Source organism: Gopherus flavomarginatus, chromosome 2 (genome assembly GCF_025201925.1).
Source record: "Gopherus flavomarginatus isolate rGopFla2 chromosome 2, rGopFla2.mat.asm, whole genome shotgun sequence".
Lineage (NCBI taxonomy): Eukaryota > Metazoa > Chordata > Testudines > Testudinidae > Gopherus > Gopherus flavomarginatus.
In genome coordinates, this window is record NC_066618.1 from 264885229 (window position 1) to 264900096 (window position 14868).

At 36.4% G+C, this 14868-nt stretch overlaps 1 protein-coding gene across 45 annotated transcripts in view; it reads left to right on the plus strand.

The window, feature by feature from the left end:
- Nucleotides 1-14868, plus strand: part of RIMS2 (regulating synaptic membrane exocytosis 2) — an 885358-nt gene that overhangs the window by 485591 nt on the left and 384899 nt on the right. For 44 of the 45 annotated variants that reach the window (XM_050940563.1, XM_050940562.1, XM_050940560.1 and 41 more), the window contains 4 exons: nucleotides 1650-1749; nucleotides 2107-2230; nucleotides 7719-7765; nucleotides 8984-9096. The exons of the other annotated variant lie outside the window; for it this stretch is intronic. In XM_050940563.1, the coding sequence (XP_050796520.1) occupies nucleotides 1650-1749; nucleotides 2107-2230; nucleotides 7719-7765; nucleotides 8984-9096 (384 nt within the window). The remainder of the gene's footprint in view (nucleotides 1-1649; nucleotides 1750-2106; nucleotides 2231-7718; nucleotides 7766-8983; nucleotides 9097-14868) is intronic. 45 annotated transcript variants of the gene reach the window in all.

The window sequence follows — 14868 nt, forward strand, 5'->3', positions numbered from 1 at the left end:
TTGTGAGAGGACAAGGTCAGTGAAAATGCGAGCTTGAATCATTGCTTTGGTATGTATTGCACTGTCTAAGGATCAGAATACTTAAGACAAGGGGATAATAGTATCACTCTGTCAATAATTATTAAATATTTTGCATTCTGTTATATTGATATACTTTTTGTTTTGTGGAATACGTCAGCACTTTGAGCTCAAGAATTGCTATTGTGTTAACCACAGTAAATTGCTCTGAAAAATTATTTTAAATAATTTTGCCTGTCATGGATTTTAATTTTATCAGATTGTTTCTTTAAGCTGTAAAACTAACCATAAAACAGATTTGATATTATTATTTTATTGCTGTATAAAGACTGCTAAGAAATCTAAGGTATAGAATTAGAAGATTATACTGTATAATACATTCTTCCCTGCTCCTCAGAGATACATAATAAATTCAGTGTGCCTCATCTCCACACAGAGAGATATCTTTAATACAAGTATTTTTAAAAAACATAATGAACCAAATTAGATTTGATTGAGTAATTAATTAATTAATTTACTTCTTTGAATACACTCCTCTGCTTAGTAATATCATTTTGCAAATTACTTGTACCTTAAAGGTAGAGGTTTATATTAAAGCTAAATGACACAAGCAGAAAATAGAGTTATAGCACAAATTCTGTTGTTATGCAATTAAAAGTTCACATCACTTTCAAATAGATTGAACAAACATTTTTCTTCATCAAGAAAATGTTCCACCTTAGAGCCAAAGAAAATCAAACAAAGAAAAAGAGTCAACATTACAGAATATTATATTTTTCACAAAATGAGGCAACTAAAAGATTGGTGGGTGGTTTTTTTTGGAAAACGGTGTGAGGTAAAAACAGTCGTTTACAGATTAAAAATATTTTTACTGTGTGCAGGGGAGAGAGAAGAAGCAGAAAAAGTGGGGAAGAGGGTGTATGTGTGAAAAACGACTTAGGAAGAAAGGAAAGTTTCATACAAATGTTAAATATTTGGAGACTTATTAACATTTATGATATTTCCCCTGGAAGAGAAACATAATGTAAAATAGATCTTACAAAAATGCTTCGTTTTGTAACTAAAAGATTTCAAATGAAGATCACATCATCAGTTAATAGCAATGAATTTTGTGCCTTCCAGCTACAAATTAAGAAATATAGTCTCTCTGAATACCTGCATCCAAAACCCTGTAATACCAATCAGAGCTGTATGCATTCAATTAGAACAGCATACACTAGGATTTCCCCCCCTAAAAATTACAGTTGTGAGTGCATATTTTTTTTATTGATGTAAACAGTCTAGCTACTGGTACATTAAATGTTGGGGTTTTTTTTTAGCAGTTTCCAGTGCTGTGAGACTGTAAGCTTATACTGTTTACATGAACCATACAGTTTATAAACTTTAAAATTCTATATTTGCATTGCATTATCTTTAAACCACTTAAATATCCAGAGTAGATGTCAACTGAGCCAGTCAGCCAATATTCTGAGGGGCCTGGTTTTTCTTACATGTATACCAGAATCTACCTCACCTAGGCTGCATTTAAAAAAAATGAGTGATCTACCAGTAATTATTTTGTTTATATTGCCATGAAGTCTGAATCATTACAAATAATTCTATTTATGTGAAAACCCTTCTCTTCCAAACAGGTCGTAGGAGGAAAGATGACTGAAACTGGTCGGCTGTGTGCATTTATCACCAAAGTAAAAAAAGGAAGTTTAGCTGATACAGTGGGACATCTTAGACCAGGTATGAGACTGTTTTAGAAATGAGCTACTGTACAGGAGACAATAAACAAGAGAATAAGTTCTTATAAGTTTAGTTTGACGTAACCATGCATGCTAAATGTGATGAGCGACAGTAGTGCAGCTGATAAATTTGAAAGTTCAAACCAAACCCTACCTTCAGTTTGTATTTATCCAAACAAAGATGTCATATGGGAAGCTTTTAGTTCTCCAGACCTCTACTATATTTAAGACACTAGACTTCTACAGTACAGATTGCACAATTCAGAAAACTTGTAGTAGAATAGGGCGGTTGTCACTACCAGTGAAGTTCATAGGATTAGCATTTTTCCTAAGAAGATAATTGTTACTGCAATTGCAGGCGATGAAGTGTTAGAATGGAATGGAAGGCTATTGCAAGGAGCCACCTTTGAGGAGGTATATAACATCATTTTAGAATCCAAGCCTGAGCCACAAGTGGAGCTTGTCGTTTCAAGGCCGATTGGGTGAGTTGTTTCTAAATTTTCTTACTGATTAAAATAAAGTGCTGTTACATTTCACTGTAGACTCAACATGTATTGTGCAGATTTTATACAGATTATAAAATAGTTCCCAATATTCTATAATCAAAAAGCATGAGTGTAGGGCCAAATTGTCCCCGATAGGCATGGGTTCAAATGGGTGGTGGTTGAGAGAGCTCCAAGAGGCATTTTGGAGCTTCTTGATACACAGATTGGACATGCCTGCTACATCACCTCTTGAGAGGATCCAGAATATGTTCTTCTCAATGGATGGCAAATCCCTGTCCAGCCAATTATTGTTGACTCCTGCTTAGGGAAAGCAACTGGTTCCTTATCTCTGCTCCACACTTTTGTATCCACACGTGGACTGGTCAGAGTGTGACCCATAATGAATCTGGACCCATTTCCTGATATGCTGCAATGTAGAGTTTTTGTCAGAATGTGTACAATGATAATATAATGCATAGGGAGTATTCTCTCATGTAGTGAAACCAGATTTTCTTCTTGCTCAGCTGTGAATAGACAGCTAATGATTGGTTAGCATCTGGCACATGATATCCCTCAGTGAAGCATTAGCACAACTCAGTACATAATTAACATTAATGTCTTATCTAAACTGTTCTCCCACCTTCTATTTAGTGTATTGCATTGCCCAATTGCTCTTACCTTTGAGACTTATTTTCTAATATCTAGCCTAAACATTCTCTTAGCTTCCCTAGGTGTATGACCTTGCGTAATTTGTATTGAATCTAATATTGTTACATACAGCCCTGTGTATTTGATATCTCTTTGGTTTTGAATTTATAATTACAAAATTCCTTCAAACTACAGTTTAGTGATCTCTGAATGTCATGGTGATGAATAACCATAATTCCAAAGAAAAAATGTAATATGGTTTGATATTTCAGTTGGGATATTTCTATGTGGGTTCAATTTCATGTTACAGTATTTGCATGGGTTTAATTTGAGGATATTTTGTGTTAAAGCTTCATTTAATAATGAACAAAAATTTTAATGTCTGCCTTGTCTGTAGGGTGGGAGAATGACTCTTACATATATGTTAGATTGCAAAAGGCAAGGACTAGATCTGTCTGTTTGTTCTGTAAAAAACTTAACACTTTGGGAAGCTGTAAAAATTATCATTAATAATAATAAGGCACACACTAACGTGCACACTTTTTCAGATGGGGAGGATTCACATTTTTTTCAGATAGGAGTAAGTTTTATATCTCAGTTTCTTTCAGCTAGCATTATAGTTCATGGTGGCAACCTAAAGAAGCTAAAATACAATCCCTATCCCAAACTTAAGTAATTCATTTCATTCTTTTATTTTTGTGCTCTCCTATCATTGTGCGTCCTCTTTCTCCTCTCTTCCCAGTGCTCCATCTCCTCTCTGACGTTGTTCCCCTCCCCATGATGTCCCCTTATTGACCCTGACACCACATATGCTGTCACCAGAACAGTTTTTCTGTAACTGCATTAGGAAGATGATGTAGGTTCTCAAGACACTCTCATTCCCCATGTCAACAACAGTGTGGTACATTGGCTGAAGAACTCTGCAGAGCCAGAGATGAGGTGTCTGTTCTGCATGCTAGACTTCTATTCGCTTTTCCCTGGCAGGGTGTGTTCCTGCAGGCCTGTTGGAAGAGATGGGGTATTTCATCCCCAGTACTCCAGTAGCTAATCTGAGTGGGTTTATAGGTGAGGTCCTAATTCAGAATGATTGGTTTCCCTTTTCAGGTACTTACTTGACCCTCATATGATTAATTCTCTGTCTCATCTACAGGTAGGCCAAGGAGGCTGTGTTGAGTTCTAGATCCAGATTATCTGTAAGGCTAGGTTCTGCTGATGGGAGTCAAATCATAATCAGTGCAGAATTAGAAAGGATTCAGAGTTGAGGTTCCTGACCTGACAAAGTCTTTGAAAAGGCCATTAATTCAGTTAAAATCACCAATATCTCACATTGCACCTGCCAGACCTTTCTAACTACACTGACACCAAGGTCCATCTCTCAGTTTGTTTATTAAGATGGCCTGTGGGGCTTCTTTTGGCATTCTCATGGCAGTGCATTGTGCAGACATGATAAATTCAAGTTCAGACCTTGCTTTTTGCCAGAACTGTCCGGACTGGCAGAGCCTGGGAATTAGCTTGTGTTAGAAAGACAGCGTTTTGTGGAATTCTTAAGTGACCCACTCTGACATTCAAAGTGTATTGACATATTCCAGGGAGAGCTATATTCAGTTCTCCTTCACTGCACAATGGGTTGCCTAATATGGAGGCTGAAGATAATAGGTTAGGGTAGTAAAGGAGCGGGAAATGGTAGATACTGGAAGATCTCCCACAAATGAAATGAATTAATAATCTCTGCATTTGGCTTGTCCTTCTCTCTCTCTCAAAATGAATACTAATGGATGAGCTGCTATTGAGTGATGATTGGCTATTTTTCAAGTACAGTAGCTTTTTCAGTTTTTTAAAAATGTTATTATATATGGTATTAATGCAGGTGAGAGCTCTAAACCAAGGGTTCTCAAACTATGGGTCGGGACCCCTCGGGATTGCAAGGTTATTATATTGGGGGTCGTGAGCTGTCAGTCTCGACCTGAAACCCTGCTTTGCCTCCAGGATTTATAATGGTGTTAAATATATAAAAAGTGTTTTTAATTTATAAAGGGGTGGGGGGAATCACACTCAGAGACTTGCTGTGTGAAAGAAGTCACCAGTACAAAAATTTGAGAACTACTGTCTAAACCAAGGCCTAACATGATATATTTTATCAAGTATCCCATCAAATGTGCATACAGAGAAATACACCTTAAATGGCAAATCAAAGAGCTGAACAGAAAAGGAAAATTGCCTACTAAGGATAGGGTACTAATAACGATAAAGCTGAATTGTAGTGAATTGTACTGGAGCTGAATTGTAATAGAGGTACTCTAGGGTGTCCTAGAATGGAGGTTGCTCTTAGGTCCCTAAAGTCTGTGGCATCCTGGTATAGTAGAGTAGTAATTATACACTAGCTTCATTTAAATTAATAAAAGACTGTTTAGCTCAATATGAAACTGAAAGAACAACCAGTACAGTACTGTGTTGTTTTTATATTAACTTCAATTTATTTTAAACTGGTCCTTCATTTTCAGTTTGCAATATACCACAAACTTTTGGATTCACAACACATAACTGTATTGTAGGAGTTGTCAGATGACGGTTTTGGAAAGTTGGTAGGGGGGAGTTGGAGCTTTTGGAATCTGAGGAGACATAGGAGACAGTTTGGGATAAGCACATTGACTTCATGTTTCTACTGAAATTGTGAGCAATGCAGCACTTAATAATGTTCATAATTTAAATTGGCCACTTTTGGTTCCTAGGGCTGCCAGGTGTCACATATGTTACATGTTATATCAGGCAACCCTGTGATGCATTCTTGCAGTCTAGCTGGATTCTCATATAGCCAGATGGGCTTCTGGGATATCCCCACAGTTGCTTTTTCCAGCTGTATGGGGCTGCTGTGTTGCCTGCTCTACATGCAGCAAATTATCCTTTTAGCTTCTCCACTCACTGCTGTCCCTGCTGGATACAAATAGGAAAGGAATGGCTCGTGGGGACAAATATTTAAGGGCCCATTATTGACCTAAGCTAACCTCTTCTTAACTTCCCTAATCCTCAACAGACTCTTAACATCTCAGATAACACTTGCTAACCGCATTTCCTTCATTACCCCCACCCCAGGTATATCCTTCCAGACAACACCTACTTACCCCAACAACTTTCAGACCCACCCTCTCACCAGCCCCAGAAATACACAAACAACCACACACCTACATTGTAATACCTAGACACTCTTCAACAACACATACCTACCCCAGTCACAGCTCCAATTTTTTTGCAGCTCTGTGTGGGCAGGATGGGTGAGGAGGATCAGTGACTCTCATCCATAAGGAATGTCACGTATGTTGCTGGGCAGAACTTGGAAGCTATAGGTTTTGGGGGGCTGAATGGAAGACATATTTTTCAGATTTCTTGTTTCAGCTGTCTGCAGACTCAGGGAAACCCCTTCATCTGTTCACATTGGTTCATATTTTCAAGGTTTTTTTCACAACCCTGCGTTCTAAAATTACATTTTTTGAATAACAGGTTAGATTTTGTACCACAAATCAGAGCCAAGGGGTAAGGAGCAGATTATTCTGTAAATTTTTTGGCTGTGGAATATATGAAAGCCTGAATATATTTTTATACAATAGCTTTAATAAGTACCTTACGTGCATTTACTTACTATCATGATAGACTGCAACATTTCCTTAGACATGATTTATTGTGCCAACTGCATCTCTTGTGATGCATTTGGATTATAGGATACTGCAACACCGCTGAACTTAGAAAGATCCCTTCATCATTAAATAAGGATATCTTTCTAATTATCTGTAATACTTCAAGAAGCATTTGGTAAGGCTGTACGATTTTTTTTACTAGATTAGGTGTTTGATAATCATACTGTAGACTTGTTTTACTGTGTCAGATACCAGATGTTTCTGGAAAGATTTTTTTAATGCTGCATTTTCCCTCTTATATACACAAAACCAAACACATTTAAACACAAATAATTACTTTTAATGTTATTTTTAGTCTGACTCACAGCTGAAGTTCTTTATTTGACCCTGTTTTGTCCAAATAATCCTACAGTGCTTTTGAAAGTATTTGCTCTTACCAGCATATAATGCAAGTTACATATGCATATCTTGGGGAAAACAGGCATCTGTGTGCTGTAGGCATAATGAGGTACTTAATCATTGGAACATCAGTGCTTCAAAGTGACATAGTTGGTACATGGAGCTGCATCTGACATGACATTTTTCCTCATATAGTAGTATGTACATGTGACAGTATTAAGTAGTTATATCAGCTGTGTTAGCCTGCACAATGAAGATCCTGGTTTGGGGATTCAAGTCAAATCCTGTGACTTGTGATCTGTATGTTTTTTATCACCTGTGTTCATACTCAGACTGATTGCCAATAGTTATCACATATTAGAAGATAATATATTCAGGCTATTACTATTTGTCCTGTTGTTAAACCAAATTACAGACTTTTACAGAATGACTAAGATTTTATCAATGCCATGACCATTGCTAGTAATGGACACACTGATACAACCAGTGTTAAGGATACAACTTGTTTACGGTGGTTTATATCATCGCAACAAACTCACAGTTCTAGTTTGACTTTATGGGTTCTCAGCTACATTCATTAGACAGTCATTACATAGACCTTTACCTGTTTTTGAACTATATCTAGATAGATATAGACATAGCGATGTAAAAATGTGAGGAGGTAAATATTCCCTGTGGCTGATCGTAGTCAGTAGATGTATGGTTTTCTCAAAGTACTATGTGGTGATTTGAAATGTGTTATAGTTGACAGAAGTTTTAACAGTATTGTTAGATAAAGGATCCAACTGTCTTGCTTTTCATACTTACAGGGATATTCCCAGAATACCTGACAGTACACATGCACAACTGGAGTCCAGTAAGTTTCATATACTGAGTAGGAAAAACTTAAATCTCCCTTATGTGAGCACAAATTGAAAAGATGTCATCTATTTTCAGTGTAACTCTTGTCTCTGTGTCTGTGTACATATCTGTTTCATCTACCTTTTTTATCTCTTTCTCTCTCTCTGTTTAATAATGAACTGTCAAAAGTCAGGAAATTTAAAGTTAAGGTTGACATTCCCTTATAAACTCATGCTGCTCTTTAATAAAAAGAAAAGAAAAACACAGTGGTAAATAGTGTGCATAAAGGGTTTAATGTCAATTCTAATATTTAATTTCCTGTACTTTGTTGTTTTGCATTTCAAATGTAAGGAGATGGATATTCTGAAATCAGCACACTTCTGTTTTATTTAGACCATTCAGTATAACTGACCAAAGCAGTATTTTGGGAAAAAAGAAATTGTGGCTTGGCTTAGACCCCGTGTGTCAGATTTCAGCTGGAGTTATTTTTTATGGCTGTTTTACTGTGCTGTTATAATAAACACCACCAATTAAAGTGGTGGCACAAATTTAATCGTAGTAATGTGAACAAGCTTCTACAATAGCTCTTCATTGGTGAGCTAAGCCTTACAGTAAAATCCATTATGTTTTTTACAAGATGTGGGATATTAATATCCAGTGTTCTGTATTGTATAATAACTTGATATCTTTCTTTTACTCTACTTGTAACATCACAAACATGTCATCTCCCACTTTGCAGAAGTTGTTGCAGCCTCCAGATTAAAATCTCCAAACTCTAGCATCTTCATTCTGCTATTTTTATAAAATTTGCAACAACATTTAGAGTCTGATTCTACTAGGATTCTACTAGGAGCCAAGCACTTGTGCAATGTGCTGAGTACCCTGAACCCCCGGTAAAGTCAATGGGAATTGAGGATGCTCAGCAGACAAGCATAATACACAGTCATAAGTAGTGGAATTTTTTATCTGTGCTATGTGCTTGACATGAATGTTGACAGCTTAGTTTTTATTAAATTTTGCTCTTTTCCTTGCAAGCTATTTGGTCATCCTGAACACATTAAAATAAGGTTCCAGTTTTCACCACCATATACTCCATGTTTATTATATGTGTGGCTATAATTGTGTTCTGTAATATGTCAGAAATAATGTTTTTACAGACCTCTGAAAATATAAAGCACAATACAAGTGCTAATTGTTACTATTTTTTATAAATTATATTTATTTGTCATTTCAGGTTCTAGTTCATTTGAATCTCAAAAAATGGACCGACCGTCTATTTCAGTGACTTCTCCCATGAGTCCTGGCATGTTGAGGGATGTTCCACAGTTCTTGTCTGGACAACTTTCAGTATGTAACCATTTTTTTAATCCTCTCAAATTGTTTTTTATAACATACACAATTTTGATGCAAAATGACAGCTAGCTGTAAAATAAAGATCTTGTAAGAACCTAATTCTCTTCCTTAGTGCATGTTTCTCAGTATAGGCAGGGCATGCCTTTTAAAGTGCAGCCTTTTCATCATCTGTTGGGAATTTATATGTATCCATTAAGCTACTAGAGTGATATTCTGAGACGTATAGGCCAAATTTTCAAATGTGCCTGAATCTTGCCTCAAGCTGTATATGTGCAATTGAGTGCACACACTTTTTGAGCAATAAGGCCTACCCATGCATTTGACAATTTTTTTCACCGCATGCATGGATGTTAATACTTGAAAAATCCACACGTAGGTGCTTATGCATATAAAGTTGCAGGTGTTCAGCTATCCATTCTGTGAAAAAATTAAATTGTTGAAAACATCGGCCAAAGAGTTCTGTTCTCTCCACTGATTCCTCATGGTACTCATTTTCATTCTTCCCATCCTCACTGTGACCAAAGCTCATCTAAAGAATCCACAAATACATCCTCTGAAATGATGATTTTTGGACTAAGCTAAAGGTTTGGGGGCCTTTTATGCTCTCAAATGATATTTAGAACTCTAGGGAGAGATTTTCAAAAGTGCTCAGAGTTGACCTAACTCTATACCCATTGAGGTCAATGGTGAAGCTACTGGTGATTTCAGTGGGAGCAGAGTTAGGCCGCTGTTGAAGATATTTGAAAAATCTCACCTTTATATTTTAAAAAAAATATAAAGATTGAGGATCAGTGTGATATAAAAATACATACAGAATCTAGAGAAAATGTTCATAAAATTCTCAGAGCTGATGCAATGTTATGTAGAGATGAGGGGAGCGAATATTTTTTTCCAGTGTAGTCAGTAGTCTTTTCTGCTACTTTTTAGCTATGGATGAGACATTATTTGTTTTGCTTATCAGCACAGCCACCTGTAACTATTTTTCTTTAATTTCCTGTACTGCTGTGCTGTTGAACTTCTTTGCAAGGCTGTATTATTTGGAAAAATGAGATTTAGATTGCCTCAGTATAGTAGGTGTGGAGACTGCAAAAATCTTTGTGCTAAAATATAAGAACAAGGGGACACAAACTTGGGCTATCAAAGATACAACCATTAAAGTTTATTTTAGGATTAATCTATAGAATAACTTTTCAAGTACAGCAAAATGTAATGAAAACATAAATAAAAAAGGACATAGCCAATCATATGTAGAAAAGAAAAAATATTATGGGCATGGCTACAGCCTCAAAGCAGGGGACAAGACAAGAGTGACTTCCTGGCCTTCCTTACTCCAGAAACACCCCACCCCTTTGTATCTAAATACAAAATTTGCATAGTTGTAAGGTGAGATTTTTGAGATGAGTGAGAGTAATACTGTTTATTCTCCAGATTATTATGATGTCAAACTTTGAGATAATGAAAACCCAGGATGTTTATGAGCTAGTGAAATATTAGGGGATCTGGAGGAATGGTCTGATTTAGTCACTGCAATTGCAGAAATCACCAAAAAAAAAGTAAATGTCAAAAAGACATATTACTCGGAGTTGATGTTTACCTATTTTTTAATGAATTTTATTTTCAGTCTCTACATTTAAATGTCTTTTAAATATTTTCTTTTTAAAATGCCTTCCCATCCAAGAAAACCAAATGGCATTAGGAGGAATTCAGAGAAATCTTCACCATCTTTGCCCTCTTGGGACTGACTTATGTACTATCATGCATCAAGCAGAAATGAGTTCTCTTTCACAAATATTTTTCACAGAACCTTTTTTAGAACCACTTAATTCTTCCTTTTTTGGGGATAAACAAACCCCTTGAGTCATACAAAGTCTTCTTTCCTGTCTATTGTTTTCATCTATAGGTTTAGTTCACTTTTTCTTTGTCTACTAATGAGCTTTTCCCTGTTTTAATCAATAAAGCAGCTGATTTTCAGAGTACTGACCATCCAAATCTTCAGTTGACTGAAATGGAAGCTGCAGGTGTTCAGTATCTCTACAAATCAAGCTCTAGCTTTCTTAAGCTGGCACCTAAAATTAGTGGACACTTCTGAAAAGCAGGTATCTTTTACTACCAGCAGAAAGAAAGTTAAGGTAGGGAGATGATTAGTATGACATGTATTATTTCTTCAAGTTCCCTTGATCACGCTCTATCTGAAAATACTTACAGCCCTCAGTTTATTTTCCTTCAAAAAGATGGAAGTAGAGTATGTCTATCCATAAAGTATTTTGGGGTTGTATTAGGCAGTCACAACTCCTATTGTCATGGATTGGCAGAGCCTACTTCCTGCTATCTGCACAGCCCACTTTTTGCTGCAGCTGCCACAGGGGCCGTAAAATTCAGTGATGGATGTAGTGGGGTATGGGTTGTGCTTGTCCCTGCCTCCTGGAACATAGGGATGTCTGCTGTCACCCTAGAGGTGTGGCACTTACCAGGCAGCTGTCCTATTCTGAAATAGAGCTGGTCAAAATTTTTCATTTGAAAAATGTTCCCAGAAAAAGAAAAAGGGTTTAGTTAGAAATGAAATATTTTATGGGCAATTTTCGTTTTTGAAAGTAAAAACTTTATGGAAATATGGTTAATTTTATTTTGAATTGAAATTGTAATTTAGTTTTGGTTTTTTGAAAACTAAAATTATTGAAATGTCTCAATTTTGGATTTTTGTTTTTTCCCCTTCAGCCTCCTTTGTCCTTTTTTTCCCTTTTGACACTGAAAGCAGTGCTATCAATTGGATTGCCCTTTACATACACGTTTTCTTTTCCTTTTTTCACCTTTACCACTGTAGCTTTCCAAAACTTACTCAATTTTGGAAATGTGACAGAGTGGCAAAAGAGAAATGAGACACTCTAACTTGGCTTGTCAGAAGTTGAGGAAATTTTGATCAGTTACAGAGTTGGTGTCTGTCTTTCATTCGTTCATTCTTTCTCTGTTGTAAGCAGTGTTGTTTTAGCCGTGTTGGTCCGAAGATACTAGAGAAACAAGGTGCGTGAAGTAATATCTTTTATTGGACCAACTTCTCTCACCAGCATAAGTTGATCCAGTAAAAGATATTACCTCACTCACCGTGTCTTTCTTTATTTTTTTCTGTATTTTTCCCAAAGTTGGAGCAAATGGCAACAAAATTCAAATTTTTGAAATTTTGAAAATTCTGATAAAATATTTACCATTTTTTGACAAAAAATGAAAAATTGTTCTATTTTGAATTCTGAGAAATGGAAGCAACTTCAACATTTTTTGTGAAATTATTTTTTCCATTTTTTTCATCAGCTGTGCTCTGAAGATCTAGAGGTTGGTGAGCAGCTATCTGACTCCTCTCAGGAGATACTGAGATGTTGGAGAGGGAGGGAAAGACTAATATTTCAGAACCACTTGGAATGATTTTGGCATGGTGTCTGGTTGGGAAGGAAAATACTGCAGAATCCTGGGTCTAGATGGGAAGGAGGATACATGAAGATGCTGTTAGAGGTGTGAGCATTGTGAGAGGAGTGTAGGTGTGGATATGTGCAAGGGATAGTGCTGGTCTGGGTAGGAGAGGTCAAAGGAAAAGGGGTGATGGCTTCCTGTCTGCTCTTGGAAAATTCTTGGAGCATATAGAAGGCTACCTGGCCTCCCATACCAGTAGACACTATCAGATATTGTCAGGGTAGTTAGTGTGTTGTAGGATGTGCTGTAACAGAGGGCTGCTGGAATTGATGGAGGCCTCCGTAGTTCTGTTAGAGGTGTGCCTAGTTTGGATACATGTCGGCATTTGTGTGTGCTTATCCAAACTCTACTATCCATTTTTAAAAAGTTTTTATTGGTAGTATTTTGGGACTACAGTATATATTTTTGCTATCTTCAGTCTGGTTGACTGCTTGCTCTTCCAGCAAAAAAATGTTCATAACACCACACATTAAACCAGCCCCACCACAGCAAAAGTAATGATATGTGGTTGATTTCCTGCATGCTACTATATGTATTTTGGCAGTGCTATGGCCAGGATTTCATTTTCCTCATACATACTTTGGCTATGCCTGATGCTGGCTTCCTGCATGCTTCTATGTGTACAATGTTTTTAAAATACTGAAGGTGAAATCTTGTGTGCTCTCAACATGTATTTTAGCATCAGTGTGGATGGAATTTTGTGTATATGTTTGTGTAGCAGGGCAATGCCAAGGGACTGGAGGTTTATTTTGGCCTTAGAAACATAAAACCAAAGAAGGTTGCCTGAGCCCATAACTTGCTATATTCCTTGGCCAAAATGTTCAGACTTAGGTACCTAAAAGTAGGTACCCAAGATTTTCAAAAAGGCTGAGCATCCACAACTCCCATTAAAGTTAATAAAAGCCCTGACTACTTGGCATCTTAGAAAAAGGGGCCAATTATTTAGGTGTCTAAATGTGGAGTTAGGTTCCTAATTTTATTCATTTCAGTTTGCCCTAATGCCTAAACAAAAGTAAGAAAATCTTTAGTGTGTGTTTTTGGAGGGCAGTGTTTACTGAGTTGATTCTCTTCTCTCAAAGGCTGTGATATAAGTGTTATTTAGACACTTTGAGTGTGATGCAGTCACCCTATATTTTGCATTCTCATTCCCTGTTTATTCTTTCTCATCACTCATTTTCTCTTCATTGCAGTTAATGTCTCTATACTTATTGTATAACGGGAAAGGCAGGCTATGTCCTCTGAGGATATACTGTAAATCCAGAATTGACCATTAGAGAGTAATAGAATTTGTTACCAGACTCACTTTTCCACCAAGAGGCTGAGAGAATCAGCAGATCATCTTGCCTAATAAAAAACTTCCATCTCCATAAATATTTACCATGTTCAGATGCATATTTCATTTAAGCTAATTCTGTGTAATTACACAAAAATTGTGTATGTTATCATTTGCTAATTTATTTGAATAATTTATTATCCATGTTTTGCAGAGGTTTGGCCTCTGCAGGGAGTAACGTGTTGTAGTTATTTTTTTCATTATTTGCTTTACTTGCTGCCTTTCCCTTTACATTTCACTTACTTATTTTTCTTTAAATTTATTTGCTTTCATTTGCTCCAAAAAATCAGCATTTGAGTCTTGGAGCTGTTTGTTTCATTACAACATTCTGGCTATTTCTTTGGTACTTTATGAAAAGAATAACTTGGAGACCATGCTGCAGTGATTAGAATTAAAGATTGAAAAAAATGCTTTTTAGAACTCAAAAATGAGTAGATATGTAAAATCACAATTACTCACTTTTGCACCAGATGGAGAAGCCCTGCATAGAAGAGAGATCTGTCATGTATAAAGTATATGATTATTTGCCTATACAATTGAACACCATTATATCTCTATGCACCTCATTATATCTATCATGTATATTCAGCAGTTAAAAACATTATAACAAAGGTATATTTCATCACAAATTAATTTCTGTGGCCTACTGGAAAGGGGGTTGATAGGTGCACTAGTCATAATGATGTGCATAGATTGTATGTTTGTTGAGGGAGAGGAGGTTTGATTGGTTCTGTAAAAGAAGGGAAAAAACTGGAACAAGTTGGTATTTATTATTGGTTGGCTTATTTCTGGAGGCTGCATTAATTAAAAAAAACAAAACCTGTTTTAACAAAGGCTGTCTCTGTGTTTTAGAATTGTTCTTTAATGGTATATGGTAATGTCTAAGATTGTTTTAGGAAAATCAGTGATGGATTACCATTGTTAACCTAGGGCCCAACCAAACCTGTGATAAGCACCCCTGCTCTCAGTTCCCA